General features: G+C 34.0%; 1 protein-coding gene across 1 annotated transcript; it reads right to left on the reverse strand.

Moving 5' to 3' along the window:
* Window positions 1-3224: 3224 nt before the first annotated feature.
* On the reverse strand, window positions 3225-18729 carry LOC136042747 (pro-resilin-like). Its single transcript, XM_065727712.1, has 3 exons — window positions 18575-18729; window positions 6309-6452; window positions 3225-4149 (listed from the first exon to the last, which is right to left on the reverse strand). The coding sequence occupies exons 1-3, from the start codon at window positions 18629-18631 to the stop codon at window positions 3943-3945; spliced, it is 408 nt and encodes a 135-aa protein (XP_065583784.1). The 5' UTR covers window positions 18632-18729; the 3' UTR covers window positions 3225-3942.
* Between the last annotated feature and the right edge of the window lie 1858 nt (window positions 18730-20587).

A 20587-nucleotide genomic window follows, 5' to 3' on the forward strand; every position in this document is an offset into this window, starting at 1 on the left:
TTCAGCCACTACATGTAACAAAAGATGACGGCAGTAAGACTAACTCTGTAACGGAAGCCGAGGAGGTATTGCTAAATAAGTGGTTTTTAAAGGGTGATCATTCGACTGATAGTAATTACCATGGTGAAGTTAGAGCAGAACTTACAGATTTTCTGATTAATAGCATATCAGGTGTTACCGAAGTCTCCTTGAATGAATTAAAAGAAATAATTAAAGGTTCAAAGCCATCAAAGGCCCCAGGCCCAGATGGGATTCTAAATTTAACCCTAATTAAAAACATCAATGTTCTTGCTCCTAGTTTGGTAAAGTTAGTGAATAGTTGCTTAAAAATTTCATATTTCCCGAAAAGTTGGAAAAATGCAAATATAATGGTTTGAAAAAAAAAATGGCAAAAAGAAAGATGGCAATCCAGCTTCGTATCGTCCGATTAGCCTACTCTCAAATCTTGGCAAAATATATGAGCGTGCCATTGCGAATAGAATGATTGCGATTAGCAATGAATATAGTTGGCTTTCGCCCCTGCAGTTTGGCTTCCGTAGTGGGAAAAGTACTATTGATGCAATTGATGGTATTGTTACCACGGCGGAGGAGAATATGCAGAAACAAATTTTTACTTTATGCATATTTTTTTATATAAAAGGCGCATTTGACTCCGCGTGGTACCCTGGAATACTGAAAAAGTTAAAGGCTAAATCGTGCCCGGATAGGCTTTTAAATTTAATTTATAGTTACTTTTCTAATAGAGTTGTTACGTATAAGGGTGAATATTCGTGCATTTTGGAGCGATCATGTCCTCAAGGTGGAATATTATCCCCCTTGTTATGGTAGGTTAATATAAATGATCTTCTAGAAATAAATATTCCTAATGTAAAAATTCAGGCATATGCTAATGATGTTTGTGCAATTATCACATCAAGCAAAATATCAACTTTAGAATCCTTGGTATCAAGGGTATTTTCGTACTTCCAAATTTGGCCAGTAGATAACAAGCTCGTGTTTGATAAATCCAAGACAGAAGCAATTTCATTTTCAAGGAAGCATCAGCTTCCGTCTGTAAAGCTAATGTATGATGGAATTGAGATACCTGTTAAAAATAAGGTTAAATATTTGGGTGTTATTCTTGATAGAAAGTTATTATGGACTGACCATGTTAAACATAAAATTAACTCTGCAAAACAATATTCTGGCACATCATAGCCATTACACTGACCAAATTATTGCAAATTTTTTGGGTCTTTCCCTTAATGACCTTGGTGTATTTCAGCCCTTTCATATTAACCGGAAATCTTTAAATGAGTTTTTGTATGCAACATGGTTTGATGAGTTTAAAAATTCTGTTAGCACATGGCCGGCTAACTTTTTTGAAAATAAGGATGACCTTATCTCTGCATCAAAAATTCTCCCAAATAGTAGATTAACATAGCTTATTACAGGTCATAGTAGATTGCTTCACTTTTTAAATAGGATCGGGAAAGCTGACTCTCCATTGTGCTTGTGCGGTCTAATGGAAACATGTAGTCATCTTCTATTTGATTGCCCTGTTTATTGTAGAGCACGTTTAGCAATGGAGTTTGAGTTAAGTGAACATGAAATAAGTGTGCCGTTTCCTTTATCGCTGATAATTAGAAATAATAGAGCTCGGACCAGTGTAAACAGATTTTTATACCGCACAAAGAGGCTTGACTTTTAGTTAGTGTTTATGTTTTGATTTAGATAGTGTTTATTCTTTTTCTCCTTTTTTTTTGTAGTTTTTTTTCTGTTTTTGTTTCTGTGAAATGCAAATATTTTTGTTTTTGTTTCTGTGAAACGAAATAAAGTATCTATCTATGGGTAATATAAAGATGATACGACCCTTTATTATTCTATTTTAATGTTCTCAGACTTCCTTTTTGCTCGATTTTCAACTATGAAGGTATAAAAAAATCAAATAATAAGCAAGTAATTACTTGGATTAATGACTAAAATATAGTTACCAGACCACAAAAGACAACTATCACAAGACATTTCAGAATCCTTTTTCTAGTTTTATTTCCTTTTTTCTGCCTTTAACTTTCCTTCCTCTAAACTATCAAAGGCATGGTTATCAGCAACTTCCTTTATTTTTACATTTAAGTACCTGAGAAATTTCAACAGCTATTGATTCTTTTTTCTGTTCGGTATGCAAGAAAACTGACCCATGACAATACTTTGGGCAAGCTGAATTTTAATCAGGTCTTTCTTCTCAACGCCCTGTTTAAGCTGACTTCTGGTTTCTTCTAACTTCTTGTCAGTAGCTTGTTCCTTACACCCAGTAACCTGTCTAGTTTGTTTTTTGTTCAACAGCTTGTAAACGAAGCTATACACATTTACAATGGGACATTATACCATTTATAATTGTATTTGATAATTTTGTCATCTTTTTAATATTTTTTTTATAAATCTCATAGCATTTCTTTTCTGGCAGGACTCCTAATTGGGGCTTGAGTCTGAAGAGCATCATATAATTTTTCGATTAGGAGGGGGGCTGTTGATACCACAGAGCGTATATTTAAAGCTGCAATAGTTTCAAGTGTTTCGAGAAGAATACTTAAAATATATATTATGCGAAAGTTCTCTCCGCTAATTTTAGGAGTATAAGTTTAGTATTTAAAGAGATCATGCTATTTGAGAAATACCTGTATCATCTCACCGTGCGTCATTCAGTCTCAGTCCCCCTCTCTCCTATGATTCAATCAATTAAAAGACAGACACATACAGTCATAAAACACAAATCTATTCGAAAAAAAAATACTGTTTTATATAAAACTGTACAGAAATGTACACAAACGCATTGTTAGGACAGATTTCCTACCAATTTTCGTTCTTAAAGAAAATTATGAAATAAACATCCAGTGGAAAGAACTATTAAAGAGGCTCACTTAATTCATTTACTTGTAAGTTTAACAGCTTAGTAAGATGAAGCTAGCTCAATATGTTAAAAAGTAAGGAATAAACAGCAACAACCCAAGAATATTACAGAATTCTATGGTAAAAAACACCGACTTTTATCGCTTTTATATCTCAAAAGTAATTTCTAATTTCTAGCTAAATTGATTATAGGAGCATTTTCTTGGCAGAAGTTGTGAGAACATAGAAATCTAGCATGATGTCAGTATTTGATTCTTGTCTATATTTAAACGTGTAATTATGTGTCCAATTTATTTATGTCTACTGTGTCTAGGAATCAGTGCTACTGATCTAAATACTTCTTGTTGATATTTTTTTTTTTTTTGCATTTTCACTATTCTTGATATATCAAAGATTATGCTTATTGCTTCTTAGATTTGTTTGGTTTTGTTTGTTGTTCCATCTTAGCGAGATTCGCTCTTCTTTCTATGAAATTTACTTTTATGTGAGGTTAAAGTAGTAACCTCTTTTTTTCCTAATTCTATACTTAACGCAAGGTTTCAAGAAAATTTTAACTTAGTTGAGTTTTATGCATAAAAATGAAAAAAAAGGAAATGAAATTTTTTTTTAGAAAGAATAAAGAATTTGGGACAGTGAATTAAACTTTTATCCTGTGGTAGCACAAAGGATTGACACTCTTTTTCGAAATAAGGGATCTGAGGTTCAATTCCCACCACAGCAAGGTTGTGTGACAAGCTTGGTGCTTGTCCCTGCATAAAAGACCCAGCAACTGAACCGCTGATTCAACATTCTATGTGCCAGCAATTGCCTGGAGGTTATTACTGGCCTTATCCTTTTTTTAAGACCTCTAAACTTCAAATCACTTCGTATACAATCCTTCTTATTGATTATTAAATATTATTAAGGATATTTACGGTCGAATCTAAAAGAAGATATCAATATGAATATTAAACTTTCTGAATAGCTTTGCCTTATATTTTACGAGTACACACTATTATTCCGTCACTATAAAAATAAAATCTTATAGAAATTTTGTAACTACACCCTTAAAATAAACTATTTCTGGTACTGGACATTAGCTACATAGCCGTCATCTCCATTGACTGTAAATGTAACTACTTGCAGACGCCCATCAGGCAGAAGTACTTTGTAGCTACCCTTACTGACTATTCCATCACTGCTAGCTTCTTCGTGGCCGAAATCGAGTCCATTTGCTTGATCACTGACAGCCCAGTCTAATTCATATGGCATTGGCATAGGTACCTAAAAATAATAGAGAAATAACGAATACATAAAGCTTCCATGGTGAATTCAAAAATCAGATACTCCATTTTCTATCTTTGTTTTATCTCCTCTTCAGAAAAACCTGACAGGTTCAAGTAGCAATTCCTTTAAGGGAGATCTATTCCATACAGTTGAATAGATGTCAATACCAGGTTACGATGCTATGAATATATGCAGTGCTTTTTAGAAAGTTCTCGAAATTAATTTATAATAGGAAACTTGATTCTCCTTAGGTTTTTGATAGAACAGAAATGAAAAAAAAAAATTTTCTCCCTACTATGTAATTTCTTATAAACTCACTGTTTTGAATCATTCAATTTTTTCCCTTCCAGGAAAAAACTGACAGGTTTATAATAAAGCTGTGTCTTCATTATGACTTTCTCAAGCAAAGTTGCTCGTGGCTTTTCCCCTTTTTAGGCAGTTTCAGTCTACATTTGTACTTTTTAAAGCTCAAAAAGGCGAATCAGGCGCATTTGTAGTAGATTTTTTTCCCAAAAAGTTTGTTTTCAATGAACAAAAAGCTGTTTTTACTTGGCCAACTTCAACTGAAAGTAAAGACAAGGCTTAACAAATTATGATAATAGATGGCGCGTTGCAAGCCTTTCAAAATGGATTTTGCAATAATTTTAGGCTACAAAAGAACCACAAATACGTTCATTTACGTTTACAACGTTAAATACCTAGAAGAGTTCTTCTATAGCAATGCTGTTCTAATTAGAAGCATAAAAATAGCAATCATGGTTTAATAAGAAGTACAAAATAGCAATGGCACTTTAAATAAGACGTGCCAAAATAGCAATGTCCTACCGTTAGTCGATTCGCTATGCTGCAGGTCATTCTTAAAACCTAACTGTGAAGTTTCATAGCCAAATATTAAATAGTCAGCCAGCCTTTTTAGACCTTACAAAATGGATTTGTTGCTTCAGAACTATTTAAAAAAAAGATTCCAAGTATGGGATTTACTTTTCAAAGTAAATTCTCGTGCGTTAGATTTAACTTAGCAGGGATTTCTTTTTTCGTATTTTTAGAGGCGATCGCTCATATTTATTAAATAGCCATCAAAAGAAAAAGAATAACAAATAAAATTGAAATAATGAAAGACCGATCCAGATACATAATTGATAAGCCTACCTATCTATATAAGCAAATTTAAAGAGCATTAACAAAAAAATGTCATCATTAGCTAAATAAACATTTTTTTTAAAAATTTTGGATTAGAATCTTAATTTTGCGTCTTGGAGATCAAAAAACGAAGCATCTACGACTATAATTAACTAAAGTTGATCCTGATGAGAAATCTTTCAATATCCTTTTGCGACTTTTAGTTCAATCATAGCAATGCCTAATCTTTGTCTTGCTTATATTACTTTTGGTACAAGCACTTCAAACTTCAACGCTTTTCTACATTCAAATAGCAATATCAGACTTTCTTCAACTAGTAAAATTCCAATGCTATTGCAGACATACTACATTAAAAAGTAATATTCCTTTGCTCAAATGTCTACACTTTGAAGACAGGATATTAATAATACAAATGTAGATAGATTGATAAGTGTATTTTAAAGCCAAGTATACAGACATGAACCCAGTACAATAACATAAACAAAAGTCACAAATAACATATACCTTGATCAGCGATCATCATAAAACGCTTAAATGAAACACTCCATTAACCTAATACTAGTACTTAATTCTTTAAAAAAAGGTCCTTGAAAAGAACGCTTAAGACTCGGAAAAAGACATAAAATAAAACATTACATTTTCTTTATACTAAAATTTGTTGTTTATTTATTTATTATATTTTTTTTTTATTTAACAAAATCTCCAGATACCTTGCTGCTCTACAAATAAAATGAGGCGACGTACTAGTTAAGACACCTGGAAGATCATTATTTCTAAATATTCCTTCCCTTATCGTAGAGAGCCCCTGGCACCGGCTTAAGCAATGCACTAGATAATCCTCTTTGATACTTTTATATAACTTGTGTATTTCATAAATTTTTTAGTACTCTTTTACAGAACTTTTTGCAAACTGGAATAATTACAGCTCCAACCTGCTTTAACTAAATTGCACACCGATTATGTATAGTTTTTAGCTGTGTTAAACTTTTGCGTATTATTGTAAGTGGAATACTTACGGCTGCAGAAGGTGGGGCTACTCTAGTTTCAACCTGATTGGTCGGTGCTTCTGGTAATTCGTAGAGTCCGCTTGGGGGTCTGTCGTACGAGTATTGTGGCCGAGAGAATACAACTGAAAGTCCTGAAGCCAATAGCAGAATAGTCTGCAATCAAAAAATTCATAGTAGAACTTCAATACATGCTTTGAAAAAATAATAATTGAAATTATTGAAAAATATTTAAAAAATAAAGTTTATTGAAAAAATAAAGTTGGATAAATAATAGCAGTTCATGTGCTTCTTTATGCAACATCTTGCAGTGACTAATTTTGACCGAAATAGTTTTTTGAGAATGTAAAAGTGAAGAAGTAACTCTCAAAGTATGAAGGAGATGTCTAAAAAAGTAGTTTTTGCCCGTTGGTCAATCTTTTTTATTAAAAAGCTTTAGTGTTACTAAAAAACCTCGATTTTCAAAGATGTTTCTTTTGGTTGCTTCAAAATTAGGAATTTTAAGGGAGCGTCAAATTTTCGCCAGTGCTGCCGCGTTGAACGTGAAGATAGATCTTCAAGACTAAATAGCTAAATTTAACAACGTGTTTGCTCGTATAAAAATTCAAGCATTACAACATTAACGATCTGTTGATTCCCAAAGATAACTACTGACTAGAAGTAAAACTACACCTTCTTAAGGACTTTTGTCCCATATCTATTTGGTATCAGTTTTCTTTGCTAATTTTTGTTCTACATTTGTTTTTTTATTTAGTACCCATTAAAAATAAATTTTACGGCTGCCGGTGTTTTTATGGCACTTGGTATTAACCAAGTGACATATAGCAATCGCCAATTCTGTCGCTCTGTCTGTCGGTCCCGGTTTTGCTACTTTAGGCACTTCCAGGTAAGCTAGGACGATGAAATTTGGCAAGCGTATCAGGAACCGGACCAGATTAAATTAGAAATAGTCGTTTTCCCGATTTGACCATCTGGGGAGGGGGAGTGGAGGCCCGGTTAATTCGGAAAAAATAGAAAAAATGAAGTATTTTTAACTTATGAGCGGGTGATTGGATCTTAATGAAATTTGATGTTTGAATGATATTGTGTCTCAGAGATCTTATTTTAAATCCCGACCGGGTCTGATGACATTGGGGGGAGTTGGAGGGGGAAACCTAAAATCTTGGAAAACACTTAGAGTGGAGGGATCGGGATGAAACTTGATGGGAAAAATAAGCGCAAGTCCCAGATACATGATTGACATAATCGGAACAGATTCGCTCTCTTTAGGGTAGTTGTTGGGGGGGGGAGTAATTCTTAAAAATTAGAAAAATGAGGTATTTTCAACTTACGAACGGGTGATCGGATCTCAATGAAATTTGATGTTTAGAAGGATATCGTGTCTTAGAGCTCTTATTTTAAATCCCGACCGGATCTGGTGATGGGGAGTTGGGAGGGGGAAACCTAAAACTTGGAAAAGACTTAGAGTGGAGGGATTGGGAAGAAACATGGTGGGAAAAATAAATATAAGTCCTAGATAGATGATTGACATAAACGGAACAGATCCGCTCTCTTTGGGGTAGTTGGGGGGGGGGGTATTTCTGAAAAATTGAAAAAATGAGGTAATATTAACTTACGAACGGGTGATCGGATCTCAATGAAATTTGATATTTAGAAGGATATCGTGGCTCAGAGCTCTTATTTTAAACCCGACCAGATCTGGTGACATTGGGGGGGGAGTTGAGAGGGGGAAACCTAAAAGTTGGAAAACACTTAGAGTGGAGGGATCGGGATGAAACTTGGTGGGAAAAAAACACGAGTCCTAGATACTTGATTGACATAACCAGAACGGATCCGCTCTCTTTGGGTTAGTTTGGGGGGGGGGGGGTTAATTCAGAAAAATTAGAAAAAAGGAGGTATTTTTAACTTACTAACGGGTGATCAGATCTCCATGAAATTTGATGTTTAGAAGGATATTGTGTCTTAGAGCTCTTATTTTAAATCCCGACCGGATCTGGTGATGGGGGCGGGGAGTTGGGAGGGGGAAACCTAAAACTTGGAAAACACTTAGAGTGGAGGGATCGGGAAGAAACATGGTGGGAAAAATAAACACAAGTCCTAGATAGATGATTGACATAAACGGAACAGATCCACTCTCTTTGGGGTAGTTGGGGGGGGGGTATTTCTGAAAAATTAAAAAAAAATGAGGAAAGTAAAACAGTTCAAAATAGGGATGATACCTTTTTATTGACAGTGAAATATAAACTATTTAACTGGATATTTCGAACACATATACAGTGTTCATCATCAGCAGTAAAACTAAAAGACATGAATAAAAATAAACAAAATTTATACCTAATAAACTAATTACATATAGTTTATTGCTCTTATTTTTTTCAATGCAACAGCCAAGGCAAATCTCCTTGACCTTTTCGGTTCCGGTTCATTAGATTTAACTGACGTATTACGTGGACAGAGGTCATAGCTCTTAGGTGAAGTGATATTTACTTTATTTGACCTCAGTAAATTATCATAAATTGAGTTCAATCCAAATTCACCTGTATCTCTGTTTATGGAATTATTCTTGAATAGAATTTTTTTAATTTCGATTGTTTCCCTGAAAGTTTGCTTTAAACCTTGGTCCCTAGAAATCAAAGAAACATTTTCAAACAAAATAAAATGATTTGGAAAATTAAAGATATGCTCCGAGAGGGCCGACGTGAAATCTTCAGGTTTGGTATTTTGCTTTAAAGACGATGAAATGGAATTATCATATTGTAGCAATCTCGTTCTTAAATTCTGGTTAGTACGTCCCACATAAGAGCTTCCACAAGTACATGGAATTTTATAAACCCCACTTTGTTGCTCTACGGAAGTCCGATCTTTTCCAGAATTTAAAAAACTAGCCAAAGTATTACTACCTCTTAAAGCTACCTTTAAACCATTATTTTGTAAAATTCTTTTAAGTTTTTCACTCAAACCTGGAACATATGGTAGAGAACAAAAGATATCTTTCTTTTCTGTTGTTTCCAGAATATCTTCAGAACATTCTAGAAATATTTTCCTTCTTTTCGAAAAAGTCTGGTCAATTAACCAACCCGGATAATGGTTACTTATTAAAATGTCTTTTAGCAATAATAATTCCTCCTCAATGAATTTTGGAGAACAAATTCTAAAAATGCGGTCAGTTAAAAAAAAAGAGGTATTTTTAACTTACGAACGGGTGATCGGATCTCAATGAAATTTGATATTTAGAAGGATATTATGGCTCAGAGCTCTTATTTTAAACCCGACCGGATCTGGTGACATTGGGGGGGGAGGTTGTTGGGAGGGGGAAACCTACAAGTTGGAAAACACTTAGAGTGGAGGGATCGGGATGAAACTTGGTGGGGACAAAACACGAGTACTAGATACTTGATTGACATAACCAGAACGGATCCGCTCTCTTTGGGGTAGTTTGGGGGGGAATTAATTCAGAAAAATTAGAAAAAAGGAGGTATTTTTAACTTACGAACGGATAATTGGATCTCCATGAAATTTGATATTAGAAGGATATCATGTCTCAAAGCTCTTATTTTAAATTCTGACCGGATCTGGTGACATTGGGGGGAGTTTGGGGTGGGGAAACCTAAAATGATGGAACACGCTTAGATTGGAGGGATTGGGATGAAACTTGGTTGGAAAAATAAGCAGAAGTCTTGCATACCTGATTTACATAATTGGAACGGATCCGCTCAATTGCGGGGGGGGGGGGGTAATTCTGAAAAATAAGAAAAAATGACGTATTTTTAACTTACGAAGGAGTGATCGGATCTTCATGAAACTTCATATTTAGAAGGATCCCGTAACTCAGATCTCTTATTTTAAATCTCAACCGGATCCAGCGTAATTGGAGGGGGGCAGTTGAGGGGAACCAGAAATCTTAGAAAATACTTAAGAGGTGAGATCACGATGAAACTGGATGGGAAGAATCAAAACCTGTCTAAGATACGTGACTTACATAACTGGACCGGATCTGCTCTCTTTGGTGGAGTTGGGGGGGGGGGTAAATTTGAAAATTGAGGCATTTGTAACTTACGAAAGGGTGACCAGATCTTAATCAAATTTGATATTTAGAATGATCTTGTGCTTTATAGCTCTAATTTTAAATTCCGACCAGTTCCTGTGACATTCGGGGGAGTTGGAGGGGAAACCGGAATTCTTGTAAAACGTGAAAATGGGGGTATTATTATTTTACGAACAGGTGATCGGATCGTAATGAAATTTGATATTTAGAAGGAATTCATGTCTCAGGGCTCTTATTTCAAATCCCGACCAGATTTTATGACATTGGGGCGAGTTGGAGGGGGTCATCTTGGAAAAACACTTGGAGTGTAGGAATCGGGATGAAGCTTGGTGGATAGAATAAACAAATGCCCTTGATACGTGATTGACTGAACCATACTGGATTCACTATCTTTGGGGGAGTTGAGGGGAGGGGTTCAGTGATTTGGCGAGTTTGGTGCTTCTGGACGTGCTAAGACGATAAAAATTGGTAGGCGTGTCAGGGAGCTGCACAATTTGACTTGATAAAGTCGTTTTCCCAGATTCGACCATCTGGAGGGCAAAAGGGAGAGGAAAAATTAGAAAAAATTAGGTATTTATAATTTACGAGTGGGTGATCGGATCTTAATGAATTTTGATATTTAGAAGGACTTTGTGACTCAGAGCTCTTATTTTAAATCTTGGCCGGCATTAAGCCTCTTATTTTCCTTTTTAAACCAATCTATTGATTCATAGAATTTTGCTAGAGCTTATACCATATGATCTCTTGGCTCTTAGCTCTTCTCGCCTCGTCAACAGTGCCATATGAGCTCTTAGCTCTTGTTTTAAATAGAAAGTTATATTTCTAGCAATTCCTAATTTTTTAAGATATATATGGTTCTGTAAACACGGTGTTGTATACGCGATGTTGTATACTCGATGTTTACCTGGCTTTGTTTATGCACTGTTGTGTACCATTGTGCAATCATCACTTAATGATTCAAAAAATCAGGTTTTATTTTCGCAGTTTATATGAAAAATGTTTACACAGATTGGCGGAACTAAAAAGGCAAATTTCTATTAGATTTCCTTCATTTTTTACACAATTTGGTAGTTCAATATCAAAGCAAACTCAGAGATGAAATGCTCCGGCACTTGACAATAAGTCTATGTTTTCTGAAAGCGGGAGGCGTTATATAAATAGAATATTTAAATCTAAGTCACCCATTTACCTACAAGTCTGGTAAACATTGTCTGTCACGCATCAACCCTAAATCCTAGTCGACCGCCTTTGATTCTTACATGGTCATTTCAGGTAGGCAAAGCCGCTAAAATATAAAAAATCTAGGTCGTCCGTTCCTCCTACCATTTCACACGAATGGTTGTCCATAGGTTTTCAACCTGAAATCTATGTCGTCAACCCACACCTGACTCCAGTGGGCTTCGCCAATTGGCAAAACTCAGAGTATTTGAAAAAATCTCAGTCATCCGCTTGCCTACAAGTTCCGTTCATATTGTCAGTCATGAGTCAGCCTCATAATCTTGGTTGCCCATTTGCCATTTTGTTGGGCTTTTTGTAGAAGAAATTTAAAGAAAAAATATCAAAAATATTTTTTAAGGTTAACGAAAATACTCAAAACAAAGTTGACATTGTCTGTCATAAGTCGACAAAAATCTCGGTCACACCCACTGTAATTTCAGTGGGCAATTTCAGTGGGCGAAACTCATGTTTATAATTCAAATAATTCAAAAAATTTTCAATGATTTATATTAATTGGGTATCTTGAAATTCTCGCTGTATAGTATTTGGCCCTATTAATCTATAACTACTGTTTCGTGGTGCAAAACGGCTGAAATCAACAATCGAGGCCATCCATTACAGAAAAATACAAAATTCCGTCTTTGGTAAATAGGTAATATATATATATATATATATATATATATATATATATATATATATATATATATATATATATATATATATATATATATATATATATATATATATATATATATATATATATATATATACTAGCTGTTGGGGTGGCGCTTCGCGCCACCCCAACACCTAGTTGGTGGGGGCGCTTCGCGCCCCCCCCAAGCCCCCCCGCGCGCGTAAGTCGTTACGCGCCATAATAGTTACGCGCCATTGTAGTTGTGTCCCTATGTCCCACCTGTGAATATAGATAGATATATATATATGGTTTTAACTACGTAAAACTTGCGAATATACAACATTCTTTGCTGTCCCATTGTCTTTGCATATAAATAGATTGTCAGGTTTACCGACTCTTGAACATGCAACATATAATGGTCCATGGGAAAACAATCTGTATTCAGATCTATACCTCATGATTCTAATGATTGCCCTTGAGCTTTGTTGATGGTGATTGCTAATCGACCATTCCCTGTCCCGGTGTCCCGGTCGTCATTTACATCCCCCTGTTTCCCCCGGTGTCCCCGTTGTAGTTGTGTCCCTGTGTCCCGGTCGTCATTTATATTCCCTGTGTCCCGGGTCCCGGTCGTCATTTGTATCCCGGTGTCCCGGTCTGTATATACATTCGTTTTTTAGTTTTGTTTTTCTCCTTTATTTTTTTCCTTTTTTTTTCTTTTTTAGCTTATTTAGATTTTTAGATTTTTTAGTTTTTTTATTAGTTTTTAGTTTTTTTTTCTTTTTAGTTTTTTTGTCCCGGTCGTCATTTATATCCCCCTGTTTCCCCCGGTGCCCCCGTTGTAGTTGTGTCCCTGTGTCCCGGTCGTCATTTATATTCCCTGTGTCCCGGTCGTCATTTGTATCCCGGTGTACCGGAGTTGTGTCCCTGTGTCCCGGTCGTCATTTATATTCCCTGTGTCCCGGGTCCCGGTCGTCATTTGTATCCCGGTGTCCCGGTCTGTATATACATTCGTTTTTTAGTTTTGTTTTTCTCCTTTATTTTTTTCCTTTTTTTTTCTTTTTTAGCTTATTTAGATTTTTAGATTTTTTAGTTTTTTTATTAGTTTTTAGTTTTTTTTTCTTTTTAGTTTTTTTGTCCCGGTCGTCATTTATATCCCCCTGTTTCCCCCGGGTCGTCATTTATACTCCCTGTGTCCCGGTGCTTTGTTGATTGCTAATCGAACATTCCTTTTGTCCTGGTCGCTTTCTCTTTGAGTGTCGTCATTTATTTTTTTCTTTTTTAGTTCTTTTAGTTTTTACCTTTTTTAGTTTTTTTTAGTTTTTAGTTTTTTTAGTTTTTTACCTTTTTTTAGTTTTTTTAGTTTTTTTTAGTTTTTTAGCTTTTTTATTTTTTTTATTAGTTTTTAGTTTTTTTGTAGTTTTTGCCTTTTTTTTAGTTTTTTTAGTTTTTTAGCTTTTTTATTAGTTTTTAGTTTTTTTTGTAGTTTTTGCCTTTTTTTAGTTTTTTTAGTTTTTTAGCTTTTTTATTTTTTTTATTAGTTTTTAGTTTTTTTTGTAGTTTTTGCCTTTTTTTTCTCTTTGAGTGTCGTCATTTATTAGTTTTTTCCTTTTTTTTTTTAGTTTTTTATTGGTTTTTACCTTTATTTTAGCTTATTTTTCAGTTTTTTCCTTTTTTTTAGTTTTTTTTATTTTTTATTTTTTTTAGTTTTTTACCTTTTTTTAGTTTTTTTAGTTTTTTAGCTTTTTTACTTTTTTTATTAGTTTTTAGTTTTTTTTGTAGTTTTTGCCTTTTTTTAGTTTTTTCAGTTTTTTTTTTAGTTTTTTATTGGTTTTTACCTTTATAGTTTTTTTAGTTTTTTAGCTTTTTTATTTTTTTTATTAGTTTTTAGTTTTTTTTGTAGTTTTTGCCTTTTTTTAGTTTTTTCAGTTTTGACGTCACCTGATCCAGTTTTTTCAGGTGACGTCACCTGACACATCCATCCATCCATCCACAGACAACTTATTTTTATATATATAGATATATATATATATATATATATATATATATATATATATATATATATATATATATATATATATATATATATATATATATATATATAATATATGTTTTCAAGTCCCTCGCTTCACAGCTTCGATTACTATTAATGTCATTTACCTTTTAACTTACTCTTCGCTACTATGAACGATCTGGTACTTTTTCGAATCTTTTGTATTCCCTTCAAAAAAAAATCGTAGGACCAGGCATATTATTCCTATCTTCGCTCTCATGAACAGACATGCATCTCTTCTAGTCAAACCACATCACAGCTCGAACGACTACTGCCCCCCCCCCCGACCAAAGTCAATAAACCCATTATGCAGACCCTACAACTATTAATTTTAGAGTATCGAGATCTGATCCAGTTGAAAAAAATGAGTCTCCCTCCCACTCTTCACAAGAAGAGCATGCTCGACAGATTGTTGAAAAGGCTGAATCAAGGTAATAAAGGATTTTCAAGACGGAAATCTCCGAGATGCAGTTAATCTTTTGGAAAAACTGTCACATCACGACGCTGACCTAAAGTTTGAAAGCGTTTTCTGCCAAAGGAAGAACAGAAGCAGCAGCAAACATATGTCATTAAAATTGGAAAAATATCTTTAAATAAACTGAGATCGAGGAATTTAGGAAGTATGATAAGCTGCATTTAGTAGCAATAGTCGTTAAACCAGTATCATCAAACTAGTTAGCACGTAGATCTTGTTTTGTCGAAAGCGAAAGGTTCCAATTCCAACGGCTCAGAAGTCAATTAATGTTTAATTAACGAAAATACTAGAATAGTCATATGAATATAATCGACTCATAAGAATTCTTAAAATTGAGCAGAATCTAGTCACTATCAGTTTTTTTTATTTCTAGTTATTTCTTAAAGTAAGTATATTCCTTCCAAAAGGTTTCGTTTTGCAGACGTTTATGTAACAAGAAACAAAAAGATAACATGTATTGGACAAAATAAAGAGAAACAAAATTAGATGCCGGAAAGCAAAATGAATGAACAGATCCTACGGCTGTGATAATTAAAAGGGCAACATATGTAATTTTGGTCGAAAATAACTTATGTATGTTTCGTTGATAGACTCAGCACGAGGAATTGAATGATACAGTGATAATTATCCTATCTCTTACCGTCACGATGATCAGCTTGTTGCAATTTAGGATAAATATGAAGATTATCTTATGGGGCTGTAACATGGGGACCTGGCATGTGTCTCCGATTTTTGTCACAGAAAAAGGAGACATACGCCATAAAATGGAGTAATTTTTGAATTCCCTCGGAATACTTGAATTTAATTTATATCAATGAAAAAAGCATAAAAAGCTGGTTTTTAATATGTTCCCTTTATCTTCATTAGCTTCATCCTTCAGAGCAACCACAGCCGACAAGCTTTTTTCCGTTTTTCGGCTCTCCTGAAAAGTTACAAAAATGGCGTATGTCACCTTTTTAATTATCACAGCTGCCAACCTGCTTAGTTTAGGATGATAACCGTTTTGTTCATGTTTATTACTCAGTTTTGGGTATTCAAAAGTTAGATGAATGGACCACAGTTTGGAAGCATCTGGCAACACATTTGGGTTTGCTGCGGCTGATTTTTGGAAATAAGATTTGAAAAAATATCTCTTTATACGAAACGTTTTCTATTTCCACTCACATTCCAGTTTTAACTACTTGCTATTGTCCTTATGTTATATGTAAATCTTTTCCTCGAAGTTTTACACGTTGAGTAGTTCAAAGTTCAATTTGTGCGAACACTCGTGGACCATTACTTTCTTTGAAGCAGGTTTTTACGACGCTTCGCTCGTCAACCACTTATTTAATTAACTTTAAAAGATCTGTCAAATATTTCAAGGTACTGCTCATAAATGTGTTCAAATATCTGTGGGGGATTATAGAAATTGTTATTAACATCAAAAGGAAACTTGATTTACATCGCTACGGGAACGTTAAGTGTAACAGCCTTTGGTCATCTTCACAGACGAAAATGTGACGAAACTTTTTTTTTCAATGCCATCGATTATATCTTATAGATTCCAACCGCTAAATGCGGCATAATACATGTTTCCACAAAAAAAGAAATACAAATAAAAAATCCAGAAATGTCTATTAAAAACCGTCTTAAGCAAATTTCCTGATGGTACTTAGCCTATGATCCCCCCCCCTCTTAACATATGATCTCCTCTTAACATTTTGTACCGGTAAGCATAGTAATTTAATTTTTATGTTACAAAGAAAATTAATTTCTGAGCCCCTCCCCAGTTTTCTCCTATATTTTACTTAAAGGCTCACGAAAGAATTATGAATTCGGATATGAGAATGCACATTTCGAGGCATCAGGTACGCTCCCTCGAACCAATACAAAGACTACCAGCCCCCCTCCCTAATGACTGATTCGTAAATATTTATCACTCTATGTAGTTTTACGGAACTAAAATAAATCAATTTAGCTCAACAACGTAAACAAGTTAGTTTATTTTGAATAAACAAAATGAACTGCAAAGAACTGCAAGCTTCTTTAGCAACGATAGCACCATAGAGTGTACGCTATTGTTGTTGTATGTTATAGTGCAGTTCTTTAATTTCATTTGAAAATCTACTTTTTAAGTTCTTTCTTTATTTTAATATGGGTGAAGGTCTGCAATTTGAGCTACATGAGCCAAAAGTGTTTTTTACGCAAACACAAAATGTGTACGTGAGGTGTACTGGATTTTAGCACCTAATATTTTATCAGAATTGCACTAATCAGTGTATTAATAGTTATTAGTAGATTGTGAGATCCGTAAATCGACAGATATCGAAGGACTGGATGTAAGCTTTTCTTTGACACTTAAAAATTGCGATCTAGGCTGGCTATTTGGTTTTAATATTATGAAATTGCTGGTTTACACCCACACTCTCAATTTTTTTTTATTTCTTAGGGCGGTCAATAAACTCGGGTTATTATATTGTTTAATATATTTGGGAAAACTTTCTAATATAGGAGTAAAATTACAGTGAAAAGCTTTTCTGGTTTTACTAAATATAGTGCTGTCCTAAGATTAAAAGGAGTAATTCAATCCTACCGCAAATACCAACTTATGGATTGCTTAAATTTTTCTAGAAAGAGGGGGAAAACACAAAAATTAATTGATGATTTAAATAAAAAAGGGATACCTGAGGAACTGCATCCCCCCACGAAATTATACATTTTCTTGAATTTCTAGGCTGTTCTTATTCAAATTATCAAATAGTTTCAATAAGAAATCCAACAAAATAAGATTTCAGGTGACACAAGATTAAGGCCCAATGCGTATTTACCCGGGCTTCTTCAACAATAACAAGAAAGTTCCTCATGATAACAAGAAAAACATGAACGTAGAAATATACTAGCGTAGTATTACGTATTACGTAGAACGTACTACGTAGAACGTAGAATTAGGTAACATTAGACTAGAATTGGATCCGACTAAAAAATCTTGATCTGCAATGAAAAGAATGTACGTGCAGAATTTTAAGTTAGCAACAAAGGTCAAGAGTAAAAAATTACCGCTGTATATAGTGTACCAAAGTGCCTTTTTAAATCTTATAAATATTTACTAAAGCAGCTGATACTAATCTTATATGCTTGAGAATTGTCTCATTTATGTTGCTTTTTTTTGTAGGTAGATTTTTATAATTTACTTCATTTTACACAGTTTTAGTTCATTACCGTCAAAACCTTCTCACAAAAATTGTGAATTACTTTGAAACAAACATATCTTGCTGTTATAATTTGATATGAATTTTGCTATCCAGAAGAAAATAATTAAAATTTACCTAATGTTTATTGTGAGTAAGCATTTCTACTTTAAAAAATATGTCAATCTCTTGTATTGTATTTTAACATGAAGGGTTTCAAGGTTTTTTCATGCCTCGCCTTAGTAACATCGTTAAGGAAACTAAACACAAGATCCTTTGCAAAGTGCTCCAACTTTTTGAAATTTCAATACAGATCCAACACAATTTAAACTTTTGAACAATACATATCTGTCTTCTCTATTGTTATTCATTACTCTTTCTATAGCCTTATATTCTCTTCATCTTTTTTTGTGATATTAAAGATGTGGACGCGGTATAAAAAAATACCGCGTAAAAATGCATGAGACACGACTTGTTTTGCTTAAACTGTCTCGTTTTACAATAAAACAATGCTTCTTCTTTGTAAAAAGAACAAAAAACTAATGTCACAAATGCCAAAAAACTCACTAGCTGTTAAATTCTACAGTTGTCATACAAATGAACCTTTTATTTCTTCTTACTTTAAATGTATATTGTAAACGTTAGTCGGTTTTGAGGTTAAACAAGACGAGAAATAGCAAAAGGTTTACCTTCATTATTTTTTCACTTTGTAGATAAAAGGCACAAATAAGATTAACCTGGGTCATATCTTTTACAAGATTGTATATATACCACCATGACAAGGTCGAACGGACTGGCAGGAAGCTCAAACCCGAGCTGTTATACTACATGATACCTTTTGCGCATGTTGGCATCTTAAGCTGGCCCATGGTTTGTCATCTAGATTTTTATTGGCCTCTCTCTATCAAAAGAACAAAAAAAAGAGGGTAGACTCGTTGTGCAACCTCAAACTGATCTCAATTTGCGACACATTCCACCAAGTTGACGACAGCCAACCAATAATTCTTATTGAGTAGATCACACTGTTAAAAAATGGAATAACACGATATTAAGGCGTACATCCAAAATTTCTTGGCAGATTCGGTCCATAATTTTCATCTTTTTTAAGCTTTAGCTGCAACATACCAGGTGCGTGAACATGCCAATTATCTTCTTTGAATTGCAATTTTAGGTATCAGGAAATGGGATTGTTTCTTAGAACATCATTCTTTCATTAATTAAAAAAAAATCACACTTACTGCGCAGGATTTTCATTACTTATGATAAACAATCGTATAAGATGTGTACGTAGCTCAAGCAATGACACATACAAGGGAGTGCCTGGGGAACAGCACTCCCACTTCCTGTGAAATTCAAAATTTGCTTAATTTTCTAGGCTTTTCTTATTTAAATTATCCAATAGAGTTTGTACTTATACTATTTGCTTCCTTTCATTCAACTTGCTATGTGCCGCATTTCGATTATTTCAAGAAATGAATATTTAAAGAAAAAGATGGGTAATCATAAAATTTAACCTCCAAAAGTAACGATTTGCAATGTTTTTCGATTTTGCGATATGCAAACAATTTGCAATAATTCGGCAATATAGTTAAAAATTTTATGTTCGAATGAAGCCTCTTCCGACATTCTATCACCACTGGTTTGATTTGTTTGTCTTTCAAAACAAGACTGCTGCGAGTAGCAGGACAGCTTGAAAGTAGCTGGAAAAACTTATCACAAAATCAATTTGGCGGCACATCCATCACAATACACTCAAGATAGTTTTGAGCCTACCTCATATGGCCAAATTTACTTTTTATACCCGGTGAAGCTGTTGAAGAACGCCTAACACATCCTTTAAATTATGGAATCTCTCGTAATTTAAAGATTTCTAAGAAGAAATATCGCAAGACACAGAGAGCTGTGCTAAACGTTACAAGAAAATGTAAAAAGTGACGTATGGTGTAAATCGACGCGCTGCTTCATTGAGACAACAGCCTACGAACGTGCAGATCATTTCTACAGTGCAACATAGTGTTGATTAAAGATAGTTCAACCCTCCTGCATATAGTGATTTATTGCACTGTATATACTCTTGATGCTGACCATAATTTTCCGTTAAATGATTGTAAAACAACGTAGCAAAAATCTTGTCACTTTGAAAAATACAGACCATACAAAAATGCTTTGCTTATGCGCTCTCATAATTGATTTGTTAGTTAGTTGGTATATTTTTCCTTTTTGTTAACCTTGCTTATCCCTCTGTCGTGTTGTTGAGAGAATAAATATTATAATGAGTGTTATTAACATCTTTAAAAGTTTTTTTTATTGTTTCTCTTCCGTTCAAATTGGGCTTACACTCAATTAATAGCATGCAAGTTAACTGATCATACTACTTGTACATCAAACCTTCAATTGGAACCGAAAAACGTGTATTATCATATACATTTGTCGATAATACTTTTGTTCGTGAAAATCCTAAAGGGCACTAAAAAATATCAGCAAACGAGAAGAAAAAGATTTTTCGGGCTATTTTGTTAGGAACCATAAACCAGTCTAAAAAAGGAAAAGTCAAGAACTTAATATAAAAAGTCTAACTCTAAAATAATAGGCACAAAACAGAGTGCAGTTCATAATACGTTATTTAGACGATCTCATAATTAATTCATTAGAGTTAGTAGGTACATTTTTCCCTTTTTTTAACCTTGCTTATCCTTCTGTCG

The sequence above is a fragment of the Artemia franciscana genome, unplaced genomic scaffold (assembly GCF_032884065.1).
Source record: "Artemia franciscana unplaced genomic scaffold, ASM3288406v1 Scaffold_1920, whole genome shotgun sequence".
Classification (NCBI taxonomy): domain Eukaryota; kingdom Metazoa; phylum Arthropoda; class Branchiopoda; order Anostraca; family Artemiidae; genus Artemia; species Artemia franciscana.